Source organism: Carcharhinus amblyrhynchos, chromosome 16 (genome assembly GCF_965287045.1).
Source record: "Carcharhinus amblyrhynchos chromosome 16, sCarAmb.v2.hapA, whole genome shotgun sequence".
Lineage (NCBI taxonomy): Eukaryota > Metazoa > Chordata > Chondrichthyes > Carcharhiniformes > Carcharhinidae > Carcharhinus > Carcharhinus amblyrhynchos.
This window is the reverse complement of record NC_137339.1, coordinates 69,312,249-69,325,644: the sequence shown is the minus strand read 5'-3', so window position 1 is coordinate 69,325,644 and position 13,396 is coordinate 69,312,249. Positions and strand designations below refer to the sequence as shown.

General features: G+C 52.5%; 1 protein-coding gene across 1 annotated transcript; it reads left to right on the top strand.

Annotated features, from left to right (window-relative positions):
- Nucleotides 1–2,759: 2,759 nt before the first annotated feature.
- LOC145353727 (uncharacterized) lies at nt 2,760–6,800 on the top strand. Its single transcript, XM_080204495.1, has 5 exons — nt 2,760–2,841; nt 3,908–3,974; nt 4,713–4,759; nt 5,920–6,159; nt 6,598–6,800. Exons 1-5 carry the CDS (start codon nt 2,760–2,762, stop codon nt 6,798–6,800), a joined length of 639 nt encoding a protein of 212 aa, XP_080060621.1.
- Nucleotides 6,801–13,396: the final 6,596 nt, after the last annotated feature.

Genomic DNA, 13,396 nt, shown 5'->3' with positions numbered 1-13,396 from the left:
AGATTGGTTGATCTGTAAAATCAGGTTGAGTTATCTCTAATCCTGTTTGTGTTGTGTGTGCCCTTCCTGTACAGCATCCCCACGCCCCCCACCCCCCCTGCCCCGCTGTCCGATAGCTGTGTGTGAATCTTGGAAATTTCTTCCAACATTTCAGTTCAGTTCATTCTCTGTTTCCCTGTGAATTTGTGGCTATTTTATTTAAAGTGTATTTTGTCATCTAATCTGACCCGGGGCAGCGACTCCCCGTGTCAGAGACATCGTTAGGGCTGGAAGTTCATTAATGTGGATTAAACGGGAATGCTGGATCCACTCCGGAGCACAGGCAGCCTCTGCACTCAGAGAAACAGAGCGACTGTTCCCCAGTGTGTGTCTGACCATCTACGAAACAAATCCGTAAACTGCCGAGTGAATCTCTTGGCCGTGTTTCGCGCTCGGACGCTGTATGTTGTTAGTCTGTGCTTAAACTGGACCAGATGCTGGGCAAGACGACAGCTCAGTGACTATCACTGTTTGCTGTGCAGATACATGGATTTGGGCCAGTGTCTGTGGGAGTTTGCGCATTCTCCCCGTGCTTGCGTGGGTTTACTCCGGGTGCTCCAGTTTCCTCCCACACCCCAAAGATGTGCTCTTAGGCTGATTGGCAGGAATAAATTGTCCCTAAATCAGTTTCCCTCAATGTGGATGGCTATAAAACATTAGACAGGGGTCATGGGTGGAGAGGGGGACTGGTGTTAAGATGGCAGCGTGGGCTCGTTGGGCCGAAGGGCCTGTTTCCCGGGCTGTTTTTGTTCTTTGTTCTTTTGTCCCTGCGCTGGGATTCTCTCTCCATATTTCTCAGTGTCGTTTATAATAAATAGATGCTTTATTCTACTCAACGAAGAAATTGTCTCTCTCGCTCTTTTTATGGGTGACACAGTGGTTAGCACTGCTGCCTCACAGTGCTGAGGGGCCGGGGTTTGATTCCCAGAGGAACGTCTGACCCTCTGACAGTGCGGCGCTCCCTCAACACTGATCCTCTGACAGTGCGGCACTCCGTCAACACTGATCCTCTGACAGTGCAGCGCTCCCTCAGCACTGATCCTCTGACAGTGCAGCGCTCCCTCAGCACTGATCCTCTGACAGTGCGGCACTCCCTCAACACTGATCCTCTGACAGTGCGGCGCTCCCTCAGTACTGACCCTCTGACAGTGCGGCGCTCCCTCAGCACTGACCCTCTGACAGTGCGGCACTCCCTCAGCACTGACCCTCTGACAGTGCGGCACTCCCTCAGTACTGACCCTCTGACAGTGCGGCGCTCCCTCAGCACTGACCCTCTGACAGTGCGGCACTCCCTCAGCACTGACCCTCTGACAGTGCGGCATTGACCCTCTGACAGTGCGGCATTCCCTCAGCACTGACCCTCTGACAGTGCAGCACTCCCTCAGCACTGACCCTCTGACAGTGCGGCATTCCTCAGCACTGACCCTCTGACAGTGCGGCACTCCCTCAGTACTGACCCTCTGACAGTGCGGCACTCCCTCAGCACTGACCCTCTGACAGTGCAGCACTCCCTCAGTACCGACCCTCTGACAGTGCGGCACTCCCTCAGCACTGACCCTCTGACAGTGCGGCATTCCTCAGCACTGACCCTCTGACAGTGCGGCACTCCCTCAGTACTGACCCTCTGACAGTGCGGCACTCCCTCAGCACTGACCCTCTGACAGTGCAGCACTCCCTCAGCACTGACCCTCTGACAGTGCAGCACTCCCTCAGTACCGACCCTCTGACAGTGCGGCACTCCCTCAGCACTGACCCTCTGACAGTGCAGCACTCCCTCAGTACCGACCCTCTGACAGTGCAGCACTCCCTCAGTACCGGCCCTCTGACAGTGCGGCACTCCCTCAGCACTGACCCTCTGACAGTGCAGCACTCCCTCAGTACCGACCCTCTGACAGTGCGGCACTCCCTCAGCACTGACCCTCTGACAGTGCAGCACTCCCTCAGTACCGACCCTCTGACAGTGCAGCACTCCCTCAGTACCGACCCTCTGACAGTGCGGCACTCCCTCAGTACCGACCCTCTGACAGTGCGGCACTCCCTCAGCACTGACCCTCTGACAGTGCAGCACTCCCTCAGTACCGACCCTCTGACAGTGCGGCACTCCCTCAGCACTGACCCTCTGACAGTGCAGCACTCCCTCAGTACCGACCCTCTGACAGTGCGGCACTCCCTCAGCACTGACCCTCTGACAGTGCAGCACTCCCTCAGTACCGACCCTCTGACAGTGCGGCACTCCCTCAGCGCTGACCCTCTGACAGTGCGGCACTCCCTCAGCACTGACCCTCTGACAGTGCGGCACTCCCTCAGCGCTGACCCTCTGACAGTGCGGCACTGTCTCTGTACTGAGGACAAGAGTCAGATTCCATGAATTCCCAGGTGGAGTGCAGCCCATTTCCTCAAGAAGACGAATTGCAGGAAATGAAATGGCAGTGCACTGCACCAGGAAGTAATGTTAGAATCTCCGGGTCACTTTGGAAAACAACGTCCGCGTGATGCTGACACAGCGCAATTGGTGGCTGTTGTAGAGGCTGAGGTCCTCCTGCAGAGATGTCCTGGAGCTGGGGACAGTACAGGGAGCTGTTCAATTTAAACATTTTCAACACCTTTCCATGTTCTCTGGTCTCCCTTCTCCGACCCTCCCAATCCGATATATTTTCCTGCAGCTCGTCTCAGATCTGAGGTGGAGAACTCCTGAGAACAAGGCCGGCCTCGCTCCCAGGATGGACACATTCACGGCAGGCGAGAACACCAAGGAGAAAGAAGAAGATTTGGATCCTCAGGTCCTGGAAAACAACTCCTCAGGTGTGTTGGAAATGGGATAGGTTCCTCCCTGGATACATCATCAAGGCACTGCTTCCCAGAGCGGGAGCAGGTTACCGAGATAGGGAGGGGTGTAGGGGCTGGAGGAGGTTACAGAGATAGGGAGGGGGTGTAGGGGCTGGAGGAGGTCACAGAGATAGGGAGGGGTGTAGGGGCTGGAGGAGGTTACAGAGATAGGGAGGGGTGTAGGGGCTGGAGGAGGTTACAGAGATAGGGAGGGGGTGTAGGGGCTGGAGGAGGTTACAGAGATAGGGAGGGGGTGTAGGAGGTTACAGAGATAGGGAGGGGGTGTAGGGGCTGGAGGAGGTTACAGAGATAGGGAGGGGGTGGTAGGGGCTGGAGGAGGTTCCAGAGATAGGGAGGGGGTGTAGGGGCTGGAGGAGGTTACAGAGATAGGGAGGGGGTGTAGGGGCTGGAGGAGGTTACAGAGATAAGGAGGGGGTGTAGGGGCTGGAGGAGGTTACAGAGATAGGGAGGGGGTGTAGGGGCTGGAGGAGGTTACAGAGATAGGGAGGGGGTGTAGGGGCTGGAGGAGGTTACAGAGATAGGGAGGGGGTGTAGGGGCTGGAGGGGGTTACAGAGATAGGGAGGGGTGTAGGGGCTGGGATGTTACAGAGATAGGGAGGGGGTGTAGGGGCTGGAGGAGGTTACAGAGATAGGGAGGGGGTGTAGGGGCTGGAGGAGGTTACAGCAATGTGGAGGGGGTTGTAGAGTTAGACGAATCCCTCACCTCGTATTTGGAGGAAGAGTGGGAGGGTGTGGAATCTCCCCTGGTGTCCAGGGACCAATCTTTTCCCTCACCAATGACAAAAGCCAGATCAGAATCAGGTTGCTGAATGTGGGATCTTGCTGTGTACTCTGGGTGCTTTATTCCCGATATTGGCAGTTTAGTAATGATCGCTCCGTGGCTACCAGTGTTCCTGTTCCCAGGTGGGGGAAAGGAGCTGGAGAAACTGGAGCTGGGGAAGTTTGTGGGAAGTTTTCGGAAGGGTGGCTCTGGCTTTGGAGATCTCCAATTGGCACCTCACCGGCTTCGATCTTGTTGCAGGGCCCAGCATCAAACTGACAGCGACAGGACGCAAACGCAGCAGGAAAACAACGACAGCATTAAAACGGTACAATCCAAATTCTAACTTCAATTGGGAGCGGGAGTACAGGGTGAGGAACTCAGAACCTTCATGGTGGTACCAGTCCATTCACGGAGTGGGGGGCACAGAGGGCAGTCAGAATCCGGGACTCCCTTCCCGTCCCTGGGAATTTTGCCAGGGTCAGGGCCGGGGGAGGTTAAAGGTTAGAGAACTGAGGTGGGAAGGTGAAGTTAAGATCCAGATTGGATAAAGCAGCTCAAGTGGGACTGAATGGGACCACCTCCTGTTCCTGTGTAACAGGCTCGAGGGGCTGAATGGCCTCCTCCTGTTCCTGTGTAACAGGCTCGAGGGGCTGAATGGCCTCCTCCTGTTCCTGTGTAACAGGCTCGAGGGGCTGAATGGCCTCCTCCTGTTCCTGTGTAACAGGCTCGAGGGGCTGAATGGCCTCCTCCTGTTCCTGTGTAACAGGCTCGAGGGGCTGAATGGCCTCCTCCTGTTCCTGTGTAACAGGCTCGAGGGGCTGAATGGGGCCTCCTCCTGTTCCTGTGTAACGGGCTTGAGGGGTTGAATGGCCTCCTCCTGTTCCTGTGTAATGGGCTCGAGGAGCTGAATGGGGCCTCCTCCTGTTCCTGTGTAACAGGCTCGAGGAGCTGAATGGGGCCTCCTCCTGTTCCTGTGTAACAGGCTTGAGGGGCTGAATGGGGCCTACCCATGAATTCTGATCCTTCACAAAAAGACTCAGTTGGTCTCTCCTTTCTGTTTCAGGTTTCTCGCTGCCCCCATCATCCTCATCTACATTCCTCTCACATCTGGTGAGTACAAATTTGCCCATTTTGTTTGAACAAAGAAAATTCCAGCACAGGAACAGGTCCTTTGGCCCCTCCAAGCCTGCACTGACCATGCTGCCCAACTGAACTAAAACCCCCAACCCTTCCGGGGACCATATCCCTCTATTCCCATCCTATTCATGTACTTGTCAAGATGCCCTTTAAAACTCACTACCGTATCCGCTTCCACTCCCTCCCCCGGCAGCGAGTTCCAGGCACCCACCACCCTCTGTGTAAAAAATCTGCCTTGTCCATCTCCTTTAAACCTTGCCCCTCACACCTTAAACCTGTGCCCCTGTGTATTTGACTCTTCCACCCTGGGGAAAAGCTTCTGACGATCCACTCTGCCCCCATAATCTTGTAGACTTCTATCAGGTCGCCCCTCAACCTCCATCGCTCCAGTGAGAACAAACCGAGTTTCTCCAACCTCTCCTCATAGCTAATGCCCTCCAGACCAGGGGCAACATCCTGGTAAATCTTTTCTGTTCCCTCTCCAAAGCTTCCACATCCTTCTGGTAGTGTGGCGACCAGAATTGAACACTATATTCCAAGTGCAGCCTAACTAAGGTTCTATAAAGCTGCAACATGACTTGCCAATTTTTAAACTCAGTGCCCCGGCCGATGACGGCAAGCATGCCGTATGCCTTCTTGACTACCTTCTCCACCTGCATTGCCACTTTCAGTGACCTGTGTACCTGTACACCCAGATCCCTCTGCCTATCAATACTCTTAAGGGTTCTGCCATTTACTGTATATTTCCTATCTGTATTAGACCTTCCAAAATGCATGATCCAGTGCGGCTTTCCCCTCGCATTTTAACAGCCGCACAGTCACTCTCCGATCCCAGATTGTCGATTGCATTAAAGTCGGTGGGGGAGGAGTTTCGTGCGGAAACAAGACACCAGCACAGAGCAGATGGGCTGAATGGCCTAATTGAGTGCTGTGAAGTTCTGTTTGGGTTGACAGAGGCAGTCAGAGGGAGTATCTGACCTCGTGGACTGTGCATCAGGAGCGGAGTCTGATCAGAAGTGCACAGACCAATCCCGAAAATAGGTTGTGACAGTGTGTTTAGAAATGTGACGATGTATTTTGCATTTGACGTTCTGAGCCCACACCCTCAGTGTGACATCTCTTTGATCCGGCAGGGAACCAATGCGTGCGAGTTCAGCATGGCCTATGGAATTGTCCCTGCGTTCCGAAGTCAGGTTACTCAGTCCACATTTACACCCTTGGTTCTGCTGGTATATTTCCGAGGGCTCAGTGCTGGAATGATGGAACTGTCAGGTGCAGCTCCCACATTCTCAAGGACGTGACGAATGACAGCCTGCTGCTGCAACTCCAAAACTACCTCAATCTGATCTGTGAACTCGCACCTGAGAAGTCACGTAAGCATGGCGTCCACTTCCTGTACAATACTGCCTCAAACACAATAAAATGCTGTACCTGTCCTGGGAGTGTTGATGGGGGACAGTGTCGAGGGAGCTTTACTCTGTATCTAACCCCGTGCTGTACCTGTCCTGGGAGTGTCTGACAGGGGACAGTGCAGAGGGAGCTTTACTCTGTATCCAACCCGATGCCGTACCTGTCCTGAGAGTGTTTGATAGGGACAGAGTAGAGGGAGCTTTACTCTGTATCTAATCCCATGCTGTCCCTGTCCTGGGAGTGTTTGATGGGGGACAGTGTAGAGGGAGCTTTACTCTGTATCTAACCCCGTGCTGGACCTGTCCTGGGAGTGTTTGATGGGGACAGTGTAGAGGGAGCTAAACTGCATATCTAACAATGTGCATTAAACTAATGCCCAGTTTTGGGTCTGTCTGTCTCAGGTATGAAACCTCATTATGTTGAGCTGTTTACAACACGCAGTGTTCCACTGACAACCCAGTTTCATGGAACAAGGAACAAACGTTGCTCTGAAAACAAACAGGGTTCTGAAAGAAATGGCGGAGGTGATAGTGGATGCCTTGGTGATTATTTTCCAAACGTCGCTGGATTCCGGGGAAGTGCCAGAAGATTGGAAAATGGCTAATATTACGCCGTTGTTTAAGAAGGGTGGCAGGCAAAAGGCAGGGAATTATAGGCCGGTTAGTTTAACGTCTGTTGTAGATAAAATGTTAGAATCTGTGATCAAGGAGAAAATAGCGAGGCGTCTTGAGGAGAATTATTTGATAGAGCAGACGCAGCATGGTTTCGTTAAGGGGAAGTCGTGTCTGACAAATTTATTGGAGTTCTATGAGGATGTGTCTAGGGTGGTGGATAGAGGAGAGCCGGTGGGTGTGGTGTTTCTTGATTTTCAGAAGGCGTTTGACAAGGTGCCTCACAAGAGGTTATTACAGAAGGTCAGGGGGCATGGAGTTGGGGGTAGGGTGTTAGCGTGGATAGAGGATTGGCTGTTAAATAGGATGCAGAGAGTGGGGGTCAATGGGTACTATTCGGATTGGCGGTTGGTGACTAGTGGAGTGCCCCAGGGGTCGGTGCTGGGGCCTCAGCTATTTACCATTTATATAGATGATCTGGAGGAGGGAACCGAGTGTATGGTGTCAAAATTTGCTGATGACACCAAGATTGGTGAAACGGCAAATTGTGCGGAGGGTGTGGAGAGTCTGCAGAAGGATCTAGATAGGCTGGGCGAATGGGCCAGGAACTGGCAAATGGAATTTAATGTTGGCAAATGTGAGGTTGTCCACTTTGGTAGGAATAATGGTAGGAAGGACTATTACTTACGTGGCGAAAAACTGCAGCATGCGACAGAGCAGAGGGACCTCGGGGTCCTTGTGCATGAGTCGCAAAAACCCAGCTTGCAGGTGCAGCAGGTGGTCAGGAAGGCTAATGGGATGCTGGCCTTCATCGCGAGGGGGATTGAATATAAAAGTAGGGAGGTCTTGCTGCAGCTGTATAGGGCACTGGTGAGGCCGCAGCTGGAGTACTGTGTGCAGTTTTGGGCGCCGCACTTACGCAAGGATATTTTGGCCTTGGAGGGAGTGCAGAGGAGGTTTACTAGGCTGATACCGGAGTTGAGGGGGTTGAGCTATGAGGAGAGGCTGAATAAACTAGGCTTGTACTCGTAAGAGTTTAGAAGAATGAGGGGAGATCTCATTGAGACATATAAGATGATGAATGGGATGGATAGGATAGAGGTGGAGAGGCTCTTCCCGCTCAGAAAGGACAGTAGAACTGGGGGCACAGCCTCAAGATAAAGGGGGGGCGGTTTAGAACGGAGTTGAGGAGGAACTTCTTCACTCAAAGGGTGGTGAATCTCTGGAATTCTCTGCCCGTTGAAGTGGTGGAGGCTGCCTCGCTAAATATATTTAAGACGCGGGTTGATAGGTTTTTGATAGGCAAGGGGATTAAGGGTTATGGGGAGAGGGCGGGAATGTGGAACTGAGCCACGACAGATCAGCCATGATCTTACTGAATGGTGGGACAGGCTGGAGGGGCTAGATGGCCTACTCCTGCTCCTATTTCTTATGTTCTTATATTATGTTCTTATTATTGGGGTGAGTGAAGCCTCCACCATTCCAATCCCATTTCCTGCAGTGGGCCTCACTGTCCCTACAAGACCGGGGTTCTTTTCTTGGGCAGGTAGGGCCTCTTCCTGTGTAACAGGCTCGAGGGGATGAATGGGGCCTCTTCCTGTTCCTGTGTAACAGGCTCGAGGGGCTGAATGGCCACCTCCTGTTCCGGTGTAACAGGCCCGAGGGGCCGAATGGACCTCACAGAATCCATTCGGTTACAGACAGTGACCCAAGCCAGGAATCGAACCCAGGACCCTGGTGCTGTGAGGGAGCAGTGCTGGACCTGTCCTGGGAGTGTTTGATGGGGACAGTGTCGAGGGAGCTTTACTCTGTATCTAACCCCGTGCTGTACCTGTCCTGGGAGTATTTGATGGGGGGATAGTGTAGAGGGAGCTTTACTCTGTATCTAACCCCATGCTGTACCTGTCCTGGGAGTGTTTGATGGAGGGACAGTGTAGAGGGAGCTTTACTCTGTATCTAACCCCGTGCTGTACCTGTCCTGGGAGTGTTTGATGGGGGGACAGTGTAGAGGGAGCTTTACTCTGTATCTAACCCCGTGCTATACCTGTCCTGGGAGTGTTTGATGGGGACAGTGTAGAGGGAGCTAAACTGTGTATCTAACAATGTGCATTAAACTAATGCCCAGTTTATGGGTCTGTCTGTCTCAGGTACGAAACCTCATTATGTTGAGCTGTTTACAACACGCAGTGTTCCACTGACAACCCAGTTTAATGGAACAAGTAACAAACATTGGGGTGAGTGAATCCTCCACCATTCCAATCCCATTTCCTGCAGTGGGCCTCAGTGTCCCTACAAGAGCGGGGTTCTTTTCTTGGGCAGGTAGGGCCTCCTCCTGTCCCTGTCTAACAGGCTCGAGGCGCTAAATGGGGCCTCCTCCTGTTCCTGTGTAACAGGCTCGAGGGGCTGAATGGGGCCTCCTCCTGTTCCTGTGTAACAGGCTCGAGGCGCTGAATGGGGCCTCCTCCTGTTCCTGTGTAACAGGCTCGAGGGGCTGAATGGGGCCCCCTCCTGTTCCTGTGTAACAGGCTCGAGGCGCTGAATGGGGCCTCCTCCTGTTCCTGTGTAACAGGCTCGAGGCGCTGAATGGACCTCACAGAATCCATTTGGGTACAGACAGTGACCCAAGCCAGGAATCGAACCCGGGTCCCTGGTGCTGTGAGGGAGCAGTGCTGACCATGGTGCCACCATGCCCCCGGGAATCAAACCCAGGTACCTGGCGCTGTAAGGCAGCAGTGCTAACCACTGTGCCCCCGGGAATCAAACCTGTGTCCCTGGCACTGTGAGACAGCAGTGCTAATCTCTTCTTGAAATGATTAATAGATATTTGGGATGATTATGTTCTGTATTTCCAGGTTTATTTCTTACTGGACTGATTCTTGCTGCTGTTCTTGTTGCTGTTATTATCAGGTAAACTCCCCGAACAGAATACCATCCCTTCGCCATGACTGTTTGGGAGAACGATTTCGATAAATTCTGTCTTGGCAAGATCACAGTTTTATTCTGAGCCTCGGATTCAACTCCTCCACTCACTCCCATTTCCTGTAACCTCCTCCAGCCCCTACACCCCTCCCTATCTCTGTAACCTCCTCCAGCCTCTACACCCCTCCCTATCTCTGTAACCTCCTCCAGCCCCTACATCCCTCCCTATCTCTGTAACTTCCTCCAGTCCCTACACTCCCTCCCTATCTCTGTAACTTCCTCCAGTCCCTACACTCCCTCCCTATCTCTGTAACTTCCTCCAGTCCCTACACTCCCTCCCTATCTCTGTAATCTCCTCCAGCCCCTACACCCCCTATCTTTGTCATCTCCGACAGCCCCTACACCCCTCCCTATCTCTATAACCTCCTCCAGCCCCTACACCCCTCCCTATCTCTGTAACCTCCTCCAGCCCCTACAACCCCTCCCCAACTATGTGCCCCCCCTACCCCCGGTCTCCCTCCCTCCCTCTCTCTGTGCCCCATCTCTTCATTGTCCATCTTCTTTTAAACATGCGGTGTGTGGTTTAGTTTGATGATGGTTCCTAAGAAGGGTCTGCAATACTGATGCTGTCTTTGTGTCTGTCGTGTGTGCAGGTGTGACTACTGTCAAAGATGGAGAGAGAGAGGGAGAGTTGTGCAGTAAGTTTAAGTGTTTCCATGTTATTCTGTATCACAATCACAGCTGGGGGATTGCACCAGAGCGGCTTCCAGAGACCAGGAAAACTCCTGAGAAGCCTGGGCCTATGTTGAGCGGATTTCCCAAACCTAGGACAAGGCCTGAGAAGCCTGGGCCTACACTCGGAGGACACCTAGAGCCCAGGGCAAGGCCTGAGAAGCCTGGGCCTATGTTGAGGGGATTTCCCAAGCCTAGGACAAGGCCTGAGAAGCCTGGGCCTACACTTGGGGGACACCGAGAGCCCAGGACAAGGCTCAAGAAGTCTGGGCCTAACTCGGGAGGGCACCTAAAGCCCAGGGAAATGCCCGAGAAGCCTGGGCCTACACTCGGGGGACACCTAGAGCCCAGGACAAGGCTCAAGAGTCCAGGAAAAGCCCTCAGGAGCTGGGACCTGCACTCTGCTGGTCCCCAACGACCAGACCTGCACCCCTGAGCTGGAGCCCTCTCCCTCCAGGTCCGCAGCCCCTTTGAGCCGGAGAGCTATGACCTCCTGCAGGCTCGAAGCACTCCCTCCCCAACCCCACCTCCTCCTTCTACAGTCGCCCCACACTCCGAAAAATAAACTCTCTCAGTCTCACAATCACTAACACTGTCCTTTTAAATTCATGAGTAGCTCTAATCATCCTCTGAGCTCTGAAGGAAGCGCCGGAACTGGCAGTGAATCCAAGGACCCCGATACACAGACTCATCCCTCATCCGCGACCCCAGGGACATCATTCATCTACCTGTCTTTGTCCCATCCATGCCAGAGTGTGGTCAGGATACCCACCGACCAGCAAAGCCAAAACGCAGCCCGACAGAGACCCGGAACACCCGACCCTGCAGACTGCCCCCCCCCACACCGAATCAACACCTGAACATATCAACACTTGCAAGTTTCTGACACTAAAATGCGGCTTCCAATACATTCTGTGGGAGTTCACCCTCCATTATCCTGACAGCAGTTTACATCCCACCCCATGCGGATGTGAAGATTGGGCTGGATGAAATATACACCACTACAAATAGCCTTGAGACGAAACATCCTGAGGTCTTGTTCATCGTGGCCAGGAACTTCAATCAGGCTAAGCTCAAGAGTGTACTACCAAGTTACCACCAACACACCTCCTGTTCCACCAAAGGCCCAAACATCCTAGATCACTGCCGCCCACCCACACTTTAGAAAATCAGACCACAAGGTTGTGCTCCTGCTCCTGGCTTACAGACAAAAACTGGAGCAGGAGAATCCATCAAAGGAGAGTCGTGTAATGTTGGGCTGAGGAATCGGATGATCTCCAACGGGGCTGCTTAGGGTCAGTGGACTGATCAGTATTTAAAAACTCTGTGACCAGCCTGAACGAGTAAGCCACTAAAGTAACTGACTTCATTACTAAGTGTGTAGAAGACTCTGTGCCAAAGAAGCAAATCTACATGTTCCCAACTCAAAACCATGGATGATCAGGTATAGCCACTGCTTGCTGAAGTCCAGGTCTGAGGCATTCAAGTCAGGTGACACTGACCTATACAAAAAAGCCAGATACGATCTAAGGAGATCCATCAAAGATGCTAAAAGACAGTACCAGACCAAGCTACAGTCCCAGGCTAGCCACACCGACCCCCGCCGACTATGGCAAGGTCTGCAAGACATAACAAGCTACAAGATGAACGTATGTAAAATCGTTCAGTCCAACGCACCCCTCCCTGATGAGCTCAATGCATTCTACGCCTATTTTGAGCAAGAGGTCAGCGAGAACATCCCACCCCCCCCCCCCCCCCCCCCACCTCCCCACCCTGATGAACCTGTATCTGGGGTCACCACTGCAGATGTCAGAGCAGCTTCCTTGAAGGTCAACCCATGGAAAGTGAATGGCCCGGATGGGATACCCGGAAGAGCACTCAGATCCTGCGTGGATCAGCTGGTGGGGGTATTCACAAACATCTTCAACCTCTCTTTACAACAATCTGAGGTCCCTATCTGCTTCAAGAAGACAACCATCATCCCGGTACCAAAGAAAAACCAAGCTGCGTGCCTTAATGACTATCAGTTCTGACACCCATCATTATGAAGTGTTTCGAGAGGTTATTCATGGTAGGAATCAACTCCAGCCTACTGCATTACCTGCATCCACTATAGTTTGCTATCGCCGCAAGAAGTCCACAGCAGATACCATCTCCCTGGCCTTTCACTCAACCCTGGAACATCTAGATAACAAGGACACCTCCGTCAGACTCCTATTTATTGACTACAGTTCAAGGGCGGATCCTACATCCTGCCTCTGGGTGATCCTCTTTTTCTATCGGCTAAATTGGACTGAGGATGATGACCAGGGTGAACAAAAACAAAATTACTGCCAGTTGTGACATTATTATTTATTATTATTATGGACTATTATTTAAACGGTGAAAAATTACAACATGCTATGGTGCAGAGGGACCTGGGGGTCCTTGTGCACGAATCGCAAAAACCCAGTCTATAGGTGCAGCAGGTGATCAAGAAGGCGAATGGAATGTTGGCCTTTATAGCGAGGGGGATAGAATATAAAAGTAGGGAGGTCTTGCTGCAACTGTACAGGGCACTGGTGAGGCCGCAACTGGAGTACTGTGTGCAGTTTTGGTCCCCTTATTTGCGAAAGGATATATTGGCCTTGGAAGGAGTACACAGAAGGTTCACCAGGTTGATATTGGAGATGAGCGTGTTAGCTTATGAGGAGAGATTGAGTAGATTGGGCCTGTACTCGTTGGAGTTTAGAAGGCTGAGGGGGGATCTTATAGAGACAGATAAGATAATGAAGGGGTTAGATAGAGTGGAAGTAGAGAGATTCTTTCCACATAGAAAGGAAACAAGAACTAGAGGGTACACCCTCAAAATAAGGGGGAGTCCACTTAGAACCGAGGCGGAACTTCTTCTCTCAGAGGGTAGTGAATCTCTGGAATTCTCTGCCCTTTGAAGTGGTGG